At 32.2% G+C, this 14,972-nt stretch overlaps 1 protein-coding gene across 16 annotated transcripts; it reads right to left on the reverse strand.

Annotated features, from left to right (window-relative positions):
* Window positions 1-12,461: 12,461 nt before the first annotated feature.
* On the reverse strand, window positions 12,462-14,737 carry LOC145133723 (uncharacterized). 16 transcript variants are annotated; one of them, XR_013718710.1, is made up of 5 exons: window positions 14,339-14,629; window positions 14,159-14,188; window positions 13,869-13,932; window positions 13,579-13,668; window positions 12,462-13,478 (listed from the first exon to the last, which is right to left on the reverse strand). XR_013718710.1 is itself a non-coding variant. In XM_079068683.1 (5 exons), the coding sequence occupies exons 1-5, from the start codon at window positions 14,479-14,481 to the stop codon at window positions 13,251-13,253; spliced, it is 453 nt and encodes a 150-aa protein (XP_078924809.1). In that variant the 5' UTR covers window positions 14,482-14,629; the 3' UTR covers window positions 12,462-13,250. The 16 variants fall into 16 exon arrangements, 3 of the variants coding, with proteins under 3 accessions (XP_078924809.1, XP_078924811.1, XP_078924810.1); XM_079068683.1 differs by lacking the exon at window positions 13,579-13,668 and having other exon boundaries at window positions 12,462-13,339; window positions 13,439-13,478; window positions 14,072-14,188; XR_013718701.1 differs by adding an exon at window positions 14,683-14,737 and having other exon boundaries at window positions 13,869-14,464.
* Window positions 14,738-14,972: the final 235 nt, after the last annotated feature.

The following is a 14,972-nucleotide window of genomic DNA, read 5'->3' on the forward strand; positions in this document are numbered from 1 at the left end:
CCTAATTTCTTTGGAGAGAGTTTTGAAGCTTTTAAGTGACTTTTGGTGCATTTTGGTAGTGAAGTAAGATCATTGTGGAAGTTGTGGTGCACTCAAGCTTTTAGATCCAGAACCTACTCCCTTTTGTTCATATTCTGAAGGTATAAACTTCAAACACTGAGGCATGACTAGATATTGTTAAGATGCAAGTTTATGTTCTTTTTGTCCTCTAATATTGGTCTAGATGAGTATGGACTACTCCAAACCATTTTAGCTGTCCTCTCAGACATTTTTAAGTGCATGGTGTCATAAAAATGAAAGCTTGGTCCCTCCCTTCCATCCATGCAAGAATTACGGGGCTTTTGATGGTTTTATAAGTTAGAGTTTTGGATTTGAGTTCTCTTTAGCCATGAAAAGGCATAAAGTTGCAGACTTTATAGAGTAGAATGTCTTTTAAGATCAGATCTCGGGTTGGGGTGAAAGGTCTTAACGAGTTAAGAACTTAAAGTTGATTTTTGAGTTGGTCGGTTATGCAGTGCGTAACTTAAGTTACGCCCTGCATAGCTTGTTGGGAGCCTGTAAGAAACATGGTGTTCTACGCCATGTGTAGAGCTGTATTACGTCGTGTGTAGGTCAACAGTGGGTTCACCTTTGAATTTTTTACCAAGTATTACTTTTGGTCAATTAGAGGGTTTTGGAATTGGAAGGGGAAAATGGTCTTTTGCCCAATTGAGGGTTGGTTTTGGTATTTGGACTATTTGAGTCAGGGTAATTACCTTAATTTTTAATTAGGGTATTTGACATGATTAATATGAGGAATCTAGTACCGGCAGTTTATGTGTGAGATTTATCATTCTTCTGTGTTGGGTGAGTCTTCTTACTACTTTTGATAGGTTTTAAGCACGACAACAATCATATGGTGTACATGCAACCCTAATGCTTTGGATCTAGGTTTTTCTCAAGTTATACATGAAAATAATCATCCAAAGCATAAACCCTAATCTAGTATACCAATTCCGAAAATTACATGTATAAAAGGGTTTGGAACATTACCTCCGTGACAACCGTCAAAATTCGAGTTGATTCTAGATTTGACTAACCTTAGTTGCACTTATAGGCACGACACATATTAGACTTAGTAACTAGATGCTAAGTTATAACCTACTAAAAACTAGGAAACAATTAGAAACGATGGACAGTATACTTAGATTTCACATTGTTATGTGAATTCTACAACTACTTAACTGTAGAGACTATCCATATTCGGGTCAACGCCTTTTCATGAACCATACACACACATTATGCACTTGACCTAGTAGTAGAAATTAGGTCGGAGTCTCGTGGAACTTAAGTCAAAGTTGAAACTATGACTAGTATACTTGGTTCTTCAAGTTCACTTGAATCTCGGAACCACTACATATAAATGCCAATAAACCAACAAAAAAGGAATTACAAACATTATTTATAACTTGAATAAGAGTTAGGAAACACAAAAATAATTTGAAGTCTCAATGATTCAATTTATTTTGATATCCATAGATGTATTAAACTCCAAAACCCTAAAAGCCCTAAAATCTCAAATTTATAAACTTTAACACCTAAAAATCCATAAAAAAATTTATGAACCTCATAATATCAATTTAAAATGACTAAATTCAGGAAAATATAATCAAGGAAAATAAAAAAATTAAATCATTAACATTTACCCTTGATTTATAAGTCAAAAATCAAGAGTTTATGCATAAAAACTAGGTTAAGGTGCACATTTTATAAAAAGTTGGATATTTTTATAAAAGATTTGAATTTTTATAAAAGAAACAAGAGAGAGGGAGCCTCTTCCACCCTAAAATTCGTCCTCTCTCTCCCATTATCTCTCTTCCCCAAAATTTGAATCATTTCTCACTTCTCCACACTTCACCTCCTCATTCTCCCTCACACTCTTCATCACCACTCCATCTTCTCTCTTCCCCTCACCCTAACCACGAAATTTTCCAGAAAAATGGCTCCAAGAACACACCTTAAACTCTAAATATTCATCATTTGATGTAATCTAGAAGGTAATCCCGAATTTTCTTTCATTCTACTTCACTTTTCCTTCAAGTTTTGCTATTTTCTTACACTTTCTCCTTCTTCTACTTCTTCATCTTCTTCAAACTTGTTTTATTTTTGTTAAAATGGTATTTAGAACATCATGGATGTGTTTTAATACCATGCATGTATGATAAACAAGGTTGCATGTTCATGATCTTAGTGCAAAAATTGATTTTAAGGATTAAAACATCAAACTCAAGTTAAGAGTTTTTGAGAAACAAAATTTTGTTCATAAATGCATGTATACATTTTGACAAGTTTTAATCTTTTGATATCTGGAAACATGACTAGAATATGATTTTATCATGACTTCATAAAATATTTCAAAAGATTTACTCAAAGAAATGATGAAAACTCACTTTTCTAACCAATCATCATGCATGCAATCTTCCAGATTTCTCTACCTGACTTTAAACTGCCATATCACACTCATTTCTTAACCAAAATTCGAGATTCTTTTTCTGGAATATAATATCGTGAGTTAGCTTTCAAACCCATCTGACCTAACTGGAAAATTCCAATATTACGATTTTTAGCAATTTTTACAAAACTGTTGCTCAAACAGCACCTTTTTGTGAATACTAGTTTTGTATTGCATGTTCAAATGTCTTATTCCTCACTAAATATCTAGGAAAAATTAATTTGAGCACTTAACATCATGTATTAAAAGAGACCAATAGATATTGATTCAAAAGTCTTTGGAACATGTTGAAAAAATTCTCAAAGTGACATCAATAATCTTTACCAAAATCACAAGAAACAAGTTTTCTCTATAATTTATTGAGCCTTTAGGCATGTTTTTTCGACATCAAAAATAAGAAAACGATTTTTCATTCTTAATAAACTATATGAAGATGCATTCTGGAAATTTTCAGCTCAATATATATTTTCTTTATTTTCACATGAAAATAATTAGAAAATAGAGTGTTAAAGAATATAAAATACTTACACTAGTAAATAAATTTTAGAAAACATCGTGGATGATCCTTTAAGTTAACAAACATCTCTCATGAACTTTCATATTGATTCAAAAGTCTTTGGAACATGTTGAAAAAATTCTCAAAGTGACATTAATAATCTTTACCAAAATCACAATAAACAAGTTTTCTCTATAATTTATTGAGCCTTTACGCATGTTTTTTCGACATAAAAAATAAGTAAACGATTTTTCATTCTTAATAAACTATATGAAGATGCATTCTGGAAATTTTCAGCTCAATATATATTTTTTTTATTTTCACATGAAAATAATAAGAAAATAGAGTGTTAAAGAATTTAAAATACTTACACTAGTAAATAAATTTTAGAAAACTTCGTGGATGATCCTTTAAGTTAACAAACATCTCTCATGAAGTTTCATAGATATTTGTTACTGTTTGCTATGGTTTTGAATTTTCTTTTTGTTTAATTCAAATAAATCATAAAACCACTTTAAGGAATGTGAATAGGCTATACGATTTTTCGCATATCCTACCTATTGTGGAGTACTCAGAAAAATATTTTCAGAATTTTTCATAACGCATTCCTATTTTTCCCTGATTTTTGTATTTATAATGGACTAAGAATAGGAAAAATATTTGTACTCATCCAAAATTCATGAAAATTTACCGGAAGACCTTAAAATATTTGATGATTTTTCTATTCAGTATACTATTTTTCTCCTATTTTCTAAGATTAAATACACTTAAATCCACAAAATCGGATTCCAGTATATAAAAACCACATTTGGTATTTTTCCCAGATTATTTACACTGTAAATGAAGTTTACAAAAATTTTGGTAGTTTACTTTAACTGTTTAATAATTATTCTCCAATTAATGATTATTTAAGAGGATAAAACAATGAAAAATATCAATACTAATTGAAAAATATCTTTTATATTTTTCCCAGCTTAATTAATAACAGTAATAAAAAAAGTTTGGTCAATTTTGGAAACTGTTTTCTATTTATTTCAATTTTTATTATAATAAATGCACAAAAATCATAAAATTTGGTTAAGCAGTTTAGAAATCCATTTTTATATTTTTCCAGCTTAAGTATGTCTAATTCCAGTATTATAAAAAGTTTGGGAATTTTTATCATCTGGATTCTATTTTTCGCGAATTTATATTGTTATGAAGGCATAAAAATTTGGAAAATTAGTTAATCACATCAAAAACTCAAGGGAAAATTCCTGGAAGACTTCTACTGTGTTTAGAATCAAAATGCAAAGTTTGAGAATTTTTGGAAACTGTTTGATATTATTTTGGTTTTTTAAGAGCTTAAAACACATTTAAATGTGTTGAAATACCCTCAATTAATATTACAAAAATCTTGAAATTATTATCCAAAATTGTCTTAATCACATGAGTTATAAAATTGCACCATTTCAGAAAAAATGTTTGTAACTTATGAATATTAAATTTTGACACAATATTGGCGTAATTCTATTGTAGTAGTAAGCATACTAGTGTTAGATTTCGATTAGAGACTCACTAGTGTGTACCATTATTGTAGGAATCGGTAGTGGTACAAGTGGAATGTAGTTTAAGGCACCATTTGCATCATATCAATGCATTGTGAGTATTTACGCATCCCCCTTTTTCCGATTTTTATGTTTTGGGGTGGAAAAGCATGTCCGAAAAACTATTTATTGTTTGTTGTATTTATTTGACTCGTATAAACTTGGTTGCTATGTTTTGCATATTGTGAGTATTCACCACTCCCATATTTTTTAGTTTTAAATGTTTTGGGGTGGAAAAGCATGTCATAAACTATTTATGATTCGTTGTATTTATTTTGACTCGTATGAAACTTGGTTGCTATATTTCGTATGTATGTGTATGTTACTTTAATTCATGTGGACTGTATCGCGGTTAAGTCCCTGGAATCTCTAGACACAACTCATTAACTCTTTTGAGCCTATGGTTATTATGGATAGCGCTATCAGGAGGTAGACAACTCCTCACTCGCACGATTCGATTGAGTGCATTTTACCATTTTATTCTCTATGTTTGCGATACACATAGTAGTCAATAGGGCACGATTCGGTCATTAGGCTTGGGTTGTGAACTCATGAATGGAAACTTGATGCACATATGAATCTTTATGCATATACCAAACTTGTATTCTCATGTTAGCAACGACACTTGTATACTTATTTTAGCAATGAAACTTGTATACTTATTATAGCAATAAACTTTGTATCTCATTATAACAACGAACTTTTATTACTAAATACTTATTTACTTATTTTAGCAACGAACTTGGTTGCTCCTTATAGTAACAAACTTGTTTGCTCCTTGTAGCAACAAACTTGATTGCTCATTATAGCAATGAAACTTGTTTACTCATTTTAGTAACAAACTTTATTTCACATGAGAATATGAACGTTGCATCTCATTTGGGCAACATACTTTATCTCTCATGATGACAACGAACTTTGTTTATACAAACTTATTTACTCATTTTAACAATATACTTTTATTTATGGAAACTTTTATCAAAACTTGATTTCGATTCATGAACCCAATATTATTATATATTATTTTTATCTGTGAGTACTCACAAACTATTTTTATAGTTGATGCTCGTTTTACATGCTTTTTCAAGAATCATCGAGTAAGTGGCACTTAGGGACACATCACTTTTAGGAGCATTCGCATGTGTTGTATTTCAATTTTCATTGTAATTTCTTTTAAAAGTTGTTCAAACCCATTGTAAATTTGTAATGATTTATAATACTATGGTTGGTGTTGTCTTTTAACTTTTGTTATGAAACCCTTTATACTGCCACGCCTCGTGTTTCCGCTTTAGCGGGGTGTGACAACCTCACTTGTTATGTAGTAATAACAAGAACTCCTTGACCTTTGAAAGCTTAGTGCCCTAAGTGTTGCACCTCTAATGGAGTCACAAACACTACTAGCAACAAGATGACTTAGGAGAGGGGAGGAAATCGGCTAGGGCAACATCAAGAAGCATAGGGCCGAAATCCTTATATTAGGTGGTCTATTTATACTTGTGGTTGCTAGGGTTTTTAGGTGGAAACCCTAATATGACTGCTTAAGCCTTAAGCAGCCCATGGACTCCTTCTAGAATATCCCTTGGACGAATTCCTTATGGGCTTCCCATAGAATTCGTCCAACCTTTATTCCAAGGTGATTCATTATTCCAATTTCAATTATCTTATAATTACAGTATCAGTCCCCTTGATTTAATTAATCTCTTTTGATCACAAAATTAATTCTAAATTAATTCTTGATCAATATTAATTAAACAATATGATTTTTCTTTTAATATATTATTCACATATTATATTAATAAATCACAATTAATCCTCTTTCTCCATAATTCATCCTAGCAATTGCTATGGTGAAGGCAACGCAAAAGAACCATGCTCATAATCGGGTCAAGTACATACCAAAATAGTTATGGGCTTAGACACCTAATCCACCAGTCTCCCACTTGGATAAGTCTAATAACTATTTTGCAAGTACGACTTCAGAACCTGATTAGCAACCGTAGCTTTCAAAAGCCGCTATCGAACTCTGATCTTATCAGCAACGCGTCCTTTAGATAAGGGATCAAATATTCCTCCATTCTAGATATCGTATGGAAATGAGACATGGATTATAATCATTCTCTCTGTCCAAGGTTTGTTTCCCGATTTCCGATTTATGACGACTGACAACAGACTACAATTGAACACATCAACTTAGTCCAGGCTTGGCCAAGCGCTTAGGGTGTCATCACTAAATCATCGAGGGGCCCACAGATATCACTTTTATCCCTCTTAGGGTAAAAGGAACGGATAAACTTCGACTCAAATACTCGCTTGTACTTACTCATCAAATCACACACAACAATATGTTTTATAAAACCAAGTTACTGTTGCGTTTACATATGTCAATGTGCAATCGAATTGCAAACTAAATTCACATGTCTACATTTCAAGAATATAAAATATTATCGTCTCACAATCACTCGTGATAAAATTCATGAAGTGATTCACGTGAGCGTGGGTTTAATCCAATACTCAAATCTTATTTCATGAGCACTCATGAACACTGCAGCAGACTTTTGCTATGTCTAATACTCTTCAGACAATCTATAGTCAGATTCATGACAGTCTTGCATCAATACCTACTTCTAAAGTATGATCGACTGTGGATGGTTTGAATAATCGTATTATTCGGGAAGTCAAAACATGCGAAGTGAAACACAAGAATAATCGAACCCAATATGGCCTCAAACTCTTGAGTATAAATAAAACATCTTTTATTTAATCACCATATCGATTACACATTATTCATTGTATAATGTTTCGGATAATCAACTTAATACTTGAATTGAAACAATAGTCATCCCATGCTCCAAGCATGCACACTATGTTTACCTATGGTCCTTACATTGTGGAATAGATCAATTGAACACATTTCCAATGATACTCATTTCACAATTCCCAATCCTTATCACAAGTGTAAGAATATCAAATTCTTGTCACTATTAGAATGTGTTAGATTCTAACATTTTACGAAATGATCCTTTTGTAATGTCATAGCACCAAAATCACAAAGACTTTGCCAATGATATTACAAAGTACTCTATGAAGTCTCACATTCAAAGTATATTCCTTTGAACATCCTTCTTGCATAAAAGTTTCTAATCTACATAGATTCTTAATATCCAACTCTCATTATGGAAACATTTCCATATTTTCCATATGACAACACATTCTAAATAGAATCCTATCTGTTCATAATAATGTCAGTATGGTCCATCCATTACTATACTTCCAACTGCCCACAAGTGACCAATCCTTGGCGAACCTTATATTGTACTTGACAGTTGTTTATTATACTTTAGTCATATACGGTTCTGGTCCTTTTCCCTCTTAATGCCCTAGGCATTTGGAAAAGCCATAACGATCGAATATTACAGCATATGCAATCAATCCTATACCCGAAGCGCATGGGATACGATTCATAATGTCTTACATAAAGACATGATACTTTACCAGTCTCTTGCTATAATATTACCATATATAGAATTCCCTAATGTTGAATCTTTTCAACATAACATTCATATATGTCCTTTGACTAAATTTGATTAAAATTTCTCGATCTAAGCTTTTAGATTTGAAATGAAGTATAATATTTTCTCCCCTAATTATAGAAAAACAACCTTTCAACCTCTGCAACTTTGCAAAATGAAACTTTTTTTGTTTTCTATAACTAATATTACTTTACATAATAATCATGCTCCCACTATCATGATAATTATATCTTTACCAGTATAACACTTATGCTCCCACTCGCTTTGACATGCGTTCAGAAATCAGTTGGACTTCTAGTCATAATCATGATAATTATATCTTTACCAGTATAATCATGCTCTCACAATTCGAACTATGAAGAGGGATGCCGTAGTCATAATCAAATTTGAGAACGCAATTTACACAATAGCTAACTCCTTAAAATCTTTCTTAGTAAAAGCGTTTCCTTACAATCATTTTCATGAAGTGGAGAGAAACCTTACCACTTAGATTTTATGGTGTAAGTGTTCCTATCCATGTGAATTTGTCATAATCATAATCATAAGATAATGTTTGTGACAAATCCAACTAATATGGACATAACTTGTTCAATCTTAATTTCTTACCATCAAGGGTCCCACCATTGTTTCCAAGTTATTGAGCAGCTTACCCCTACATATCAATTTACTTTCCATTGATCAAGGTGCTTTGCCTTATGCAATCAAATGAGAACTCATAGAACTCACACACATAGTTGACTTAAAACTGGAATGGCACAGAAATAAGAATATGTCAACACGATAGGTTATAAACCTCAAGTCGTGTGCTAGTGATAGACAATAGGTTTACTCTTGATTAGTTCTTGAAACTTTTCAAGATCTTTAATACTCCCACTGACCTCATGACATATAAGATTCTCTTGTTAAATGACATTTCTCGACAAACAAATATTCAAGAGTTAGTGCGGATTCTTATCAAGACAAAGCACAACAGACAATTGGTCTTAGTTGGTCTTTGTCTTATCCAAAGACATCACAACTTACCAATTTCAAATGTGCAAGAGTAAGAAACATTTATACTCCACATTTTATGATGTGTTATAAACTTACTTAAGACATGTCACTCAATACACAATCTTGGAGTATGACTTTCAGACTTGATTTTGGAACGAACTATGATTCACCTTTTGATTTAACCATTTCAACAATTTCCCGATACCTCTTCTTGGTCATATAAATGCACCAAGGTGTCCTTAGAGGATGAATTGCGACACGGTTTCATAATCACTAAGATGATCATAAAACATGATACTTAAGTACTCTCCTTTCTTTTCATATTGGAGAAACTTTATCTTTCTGCCTAAATGATTCTTCTTATTCGTGTTGCCATACATTGAACTTTTCAAGTGATTCAGAATAACACTTAATCTTGTAAGTATAACCATGTTTATTGAACTTTTAGCAAATCATGAGGAACAATCTTATCGTTGTTCGTGGTGGACTTGTCCAATTCACACCAATGTGTACTAGATCTCCTAGTCCTTCACTTGACTCACATACTTATATGAACAAGGAATTAGTCTTAATTTCTAAATACGAAGGTTCTCATTCATCATACAATACCAGTCGCATGATTCCAAGTTTCTGTCCAATTGAAATTTGGGTGATGAGAATCATTCCTTATTTAGTAAATTTTCGACACTACCACAAATAACATAACTTAGAATCACATCTATTTTTCAATATTGCTAGCAATAGAAACATACAAACATCAATTTTCACAAAAGTCATTGCAAGGATATATATATATATATATATATATATATATATATATATATATATATATAAGACAAAAACAAAATTTGTTTTATTTATAAAACGTGGAAAAATTTGTCCTTACAACGCAATTACAAATGAAAACTATGTTACTAAATATTTCTAAGCAATCTATCATAACTCCTAAGAAGCAGCTCAAAAATCCGATCATCGAACCATGCGATCGAAATCCATCTCTTTGCGACCAGATTCAACTCATCCTTTAAGCTTCCTTTCTTTTTTCGATCCTACAGAACATCAAAATGCAATCTTATCACATCATGTATTAAGAATCTACAAACAGAAACTTAATAGAGTTAGATAGTGGATTTACCTAAAGCAGAGTCATACATCTTGACTCTCCCATCCTTGCGATCTTTCAGGTAAGCATGGTAGCTTCGCATCCAATACCCCTTCTCTTGGCAGTAGAAACAAATAGACTCCTTTGGAACAGCACACGGGACAATCTCAGATTCAACCTTTCTCTTTACCATCTAGTCAAAAGGTTTGACCATGGCCATCCCTTTCCATTGGGAAGATAAGACTTTTATAGACTTCCAATGTTGCCATCGTCAATGTCTATGGAAGTTTGGGAGGTTGATCTACCAGTCAAATTTGCTTTACCAGTGCGCCAAATCATTGTTGATTCAGCAGCAATAAGCAAATAGGTAAAATCAATGAGGGTCATGTCATGGTCCATCATATAGTACTCTCTAATGAACTCACTATATGATTCGATAAGTGATTAAAGAACCAAGTCAACAACCAACTTCTTTGAGACAATGACACCCAACATTCCCAACTTGTCAATGTGCGACTTCATCTCCAAGACGTGTGCACACACAGACTTTCCATTTTCGTGTTTACTTGCCAAAAGGGCTTGAGTGAGCTTGAACTTTTCAAGTCTTCGAACACGTGGCTCAGGGAGAACTTGATTGCTCATTATAGCAACAAACTTGTAGCAACAAACTTGTTTGCTCCTTGTAGCAACAAACTTGATTGCTCATTATAGCAATGAAACTTGTTTACTCATTTTAGTAACAAACTTTATTTCACATGAGAATATGAACGTTGCATCTCATTCGGGCAACATACTTTATCTCTCATAATGACAACGAACTTTGTTTATATAAACTTATTTACTCATTTTAACAATATACTTTTATTTATGGAAACTTTTATCAAAACTTGATTTCGATTCATGAAACCAATATTATTATGTATTATTTTTATCTGTGAGTACTCACCAACTATTTTTATAGTTGATGCTCATTTTACATGCTTTTTCAGGAATCATCGAGTAATTGGCACTTAGGGACACATCACTTTTAGGAGCATTCGCATGTGTTGTATTTCAATTTTTATTCTAATTTCTTTTAAAATTTGTTCAAACCCATTGTAAATTTGTAATGATTTATAATACCATGGTTGGTGTTGTCTTTTAACTTTTGCTATGAAACCCTTTATACAGCCACGCCTCGTGTTTCTGCTTTAGCGGGGTGTGACAACCTCACTTGTTATGTAGTAATAACAAGAACTCTTTGACCTTTGAAAGCTTAGTGCCCCAAGTGTTGCACCTCTAATGGAGTCACAAACATCACTAGCAACAAGATGACTTAGGATAGGGGAGGAAATTGGCTAGGGCAACATCAAGAAGCATAGGGTCGAAATCCTTATGTTAGGGGGTCTATTTCTACTTGTGGCTACTAGGGTTTTTAGGTGGAAACTCTAATATGACTGCTTAAACCTTAAGCAGCTCATGGACTCCTTCTAGAATATCCCTTGGACGAATTCCTTATGGGCTTCCCATAGAATTCGTCCAACCTTTATTCCAAGGTGATCCATCAGCCCAATTGCAATTATCTTATAGTTACAGTATCAGTCCCCTTGATTTAGTTAATCTCTTTTGATCACAAAATTAATTCTAAATTAATTTTTGATCAATATTAATTAAACAATATGATTTCTCTTTTAATATATTATTCACATACTATTAATAAATCACAATTAATCCTCTTTCTCCGTAATTCATCCTATCAGTTGCTATGATGAAGGCAACCCAAAATAATCATGCTCATAATCGGGTCAAGTACATACTAAAATAGTTATGGGCTTAGACACCTAATCCAACAACTTTTACATGTGTTGTATTTTTGTTTATGACCAGATGGGTCTTTATTGTTGATTGTTGTCTTATCTGAATTGAACTGCTGATATCTTTGGGACTGTTGAGAATCCCTAGGGTTGTTGATAAACCCCTGAAACGTATTGTTAATCCCTATGGTGTGTTGTTAGCCCACTGAGATTGTTGTCTTATCTGAACTGAACTGTTGATATCTTTCGGTAATTTTTGCTGATATCAAATTTTTTTGGTTGACATATTAAATCATCAAATTAAATGATCTATAAATACATAAAAGAATCTATAAAATTCACTTGCAGAGCACCCTTGTTTCTTGTATGATATACCACTAAACTTTTCCAATTTGCCAATACTTTTTTTTTCTTAAAATCCACTCGTTTCTTGTAAGATATACCACTAAACTTTTCCAATTTTCCAATACTTTGTTTCTTAAAATCCACATCTTATTGATTGAAAACATGCACATGGTAGAATTTACATACAATTTACCATCCAAAAAATACCATCAATCACTCTCTTTTTCTTTCCATTCATTTTTCCTTAGTTTCCAATTCTCAATTAAATCAACACAACACAAGACACAACTCCAATACATTACATCTTGCTATGTGTACTCACCAATTTGCCGCTTCTTGTTTCTTCACAATCCACATCTCGAAAAAATATACCAGCAAAAAGTAGAATTTTTAGAGATATTGAACATACATCCAATTCTCCTTTCTTTTCCACTGCATCAGATAATCTTTAAACAATATTCCAAAAATACCCTTTGTTTATCTTTGCAACTGCACAAAAGAACAATGCTTTTGATAATAATCCCGCTGTTTTGTTGTTTTAGTTCTGAAAGGTAAAAAAAATCATATTAAACAATAAAAAATATATAAGACATTGCTATTCCATAAGTACACTGTCATTTCATAAAAATAAAATGTCATATATAAGTGAAAACTGCCATTTCAGGGTCAGAACAAATTTTGATAAATAAAAATACCTAGGCTGGAATTTTTCTTTAGAATCATACTTATAGGAGATCCAAACTCCAATATTTTGACGACAATTCTTTGAAAGCTCAATTTTTAACAATTGGCCGATAATTGAAAGCTCTATGTTCTCATATAATGAAATAAAACAAAGGTGTGCTATAGAAAACAACTAAATAGATGCTATTAGACCATATATGGTTCTTTTTGTTATACTTCTGTTTAAACAGTTAGATGCCATTGGACCAACTCTTTGGTTTCAAATCCATTTCTTTTATAGTCCCCCTCCATATATCAACCATTTCATGTTTCCCATTTTCTGCATAGAAACTTGACATTAGAACATAGTTATCTGCATTAAGTGGGTCTAACCACATAGTTGCCAATGTTATCAATGCTTCAGGGTGCTTTTCTATACCATGTTCTTTAAGAAAGGCTTTTTTCATCATCAAGCTTCCCTGCATGTGCCAAAAACGCATCCATTAAAGCACAATGAAACAATTTAAGTGGGCTTATACAGTTGAAATTGAGATGTCCTTTTAATTTTCAGCTACCCACATATTCATAGCTAGCTAATGACTTTCTTTCTTGGTTGAAGAACGAATATTGATCAACCATGCTTATCCATGAGTAGCTTCATGTGGAGGGCTTGAGCAATAAAAAAAGACAGAAAATCAATATTTAACCCATAATACAACTACTACTATGCAGTGTACACCATTTGAATACAACCAAATGACAAAGAATAACAAAAGCTTGATTTCATTTGCAATTGACAGTAAAAACTTAAAAACTACCCAATATTAATAAGATAAACAAAATAATCTCTTGAGTGCAAGTGACCTCACCAGTTCATAGAGACAAGTCATAATGTCCACAACCAACACATAGCTCCATGGTATTACCTGAATGCTTTTATTTCAAACACTATCTATTAGGTGAAGTGTTAGGGAAGAAATTAACGATATTTGAAAACAACAAACCAATTAAAACCAAGGGGGAGAACTTAGGTAAAAACATTGTTAGCAGAAGCATAAATGAAAACCCATACCCTGAAGTAGGATCTTGAAAAGAAAACCCATAAATGTATAGAACATACAGATTCAAGGTCAGGAGGTGGGAAGAAGAGATGGTGAACCTGTTAAATCGATGGTAAAAAACCTCCAGCCTATTTTTTATAACATTAAGGATATTTCTGGTGAGGTTCTTGTTGGAAAGAGAAACCAAAGCATAGGAGAAATTAGATGATTGAGATGTGAATCTCTCGTTTAGTAGAGAAAGAAAAACATAAAGTTCATATTTTTTAAAATGAACTCACCTTGAATGTATCTCTGCTATACCAGTCACTCCCTCCCCATCTAGTGACACCACCGTCCATGTAATTAGCAAATTGATGCAAACAATTTCTTGAGGGTGCTCTCCCGAACAGGTTTTATAGCTAACGCTATAAACAAAACACATTCATACAATCAATTTTCGAAAGCAACATATTAACAAATAATGATTTTAAAAGTTCATAATTTATACTAATATATCAACAAGAGTAGAAATTAGGGATTCGTTCATCAAAATTGAAACTTGAACACCAGAAAGAAAAATCGGAACATAATATAATTCAAATCAAATTAGGAGAGAGGACGAAGGGAAAGAAAAAGTATATACCGGGATTGAGTGGTTGTTTCTTGGCTATTGGTGTGGGCAATATCTTTCTAATAAATGAAAAAGGTTTTCACACTCTTATTTAATTTAATCTTATGTAATTATTTTGAATTAATTCTTTTTCCACCTATCATCTTATGAGTTTTTCTATTTTAGTAAATTTTATATAATATTTTAATATAATAATTGCAATAAATATAGTAATAAATAGATATCAATTTCATTAATTAATTTACTTTTTAATTTCAAAATTTCCAAAATTAAAGCTTATTAATTTCTTTTATTTATTTAAA

Source organism: Lactuca virosa, chromosome 8, assembly GCF_052849685.1.
Source record: "Lactuca virosa cultivar CGN04683 chromosome 8, Lactuca_virosa_CGN04683_v6, whole genome shotgun sequence".
In the NCBI taxonomy this organism is placed as follows: Eukaryota; Viridiplantae; Streptophyta; class Magnoliopsida; order Asterales; family Asteraceae; genus Lactuca; species Lactuca virosa.

What these genes read in the sequence shown, in the direction of transcription:
- LOC145133723 (XM_079068683.1), bottom strand. Translation starts at nt 14,481, where the DNA reads ATGTGTTTTGTTTATAGCGTTAGCTATAAAACCTGTTCGGGAGAGCAC. An exon ending in ATAGCAGAGATACATTCAAG is followed by an intron (nt 14,189 to 14,338) that starts GTGAGTTCATTT and finishes TATAAAAAATAG; the next exon opens with GCTGGAGGTTTTTTACCATC. An exon ending in TGACTTGTCTCTATGAACTG is followed by an intron (nt 13,479 to 13,868) that starts GTGAGGTCACTT and finishes TGGCACATGCAG; the next exon opens with GGAAGCTTGATGATGAAAAA.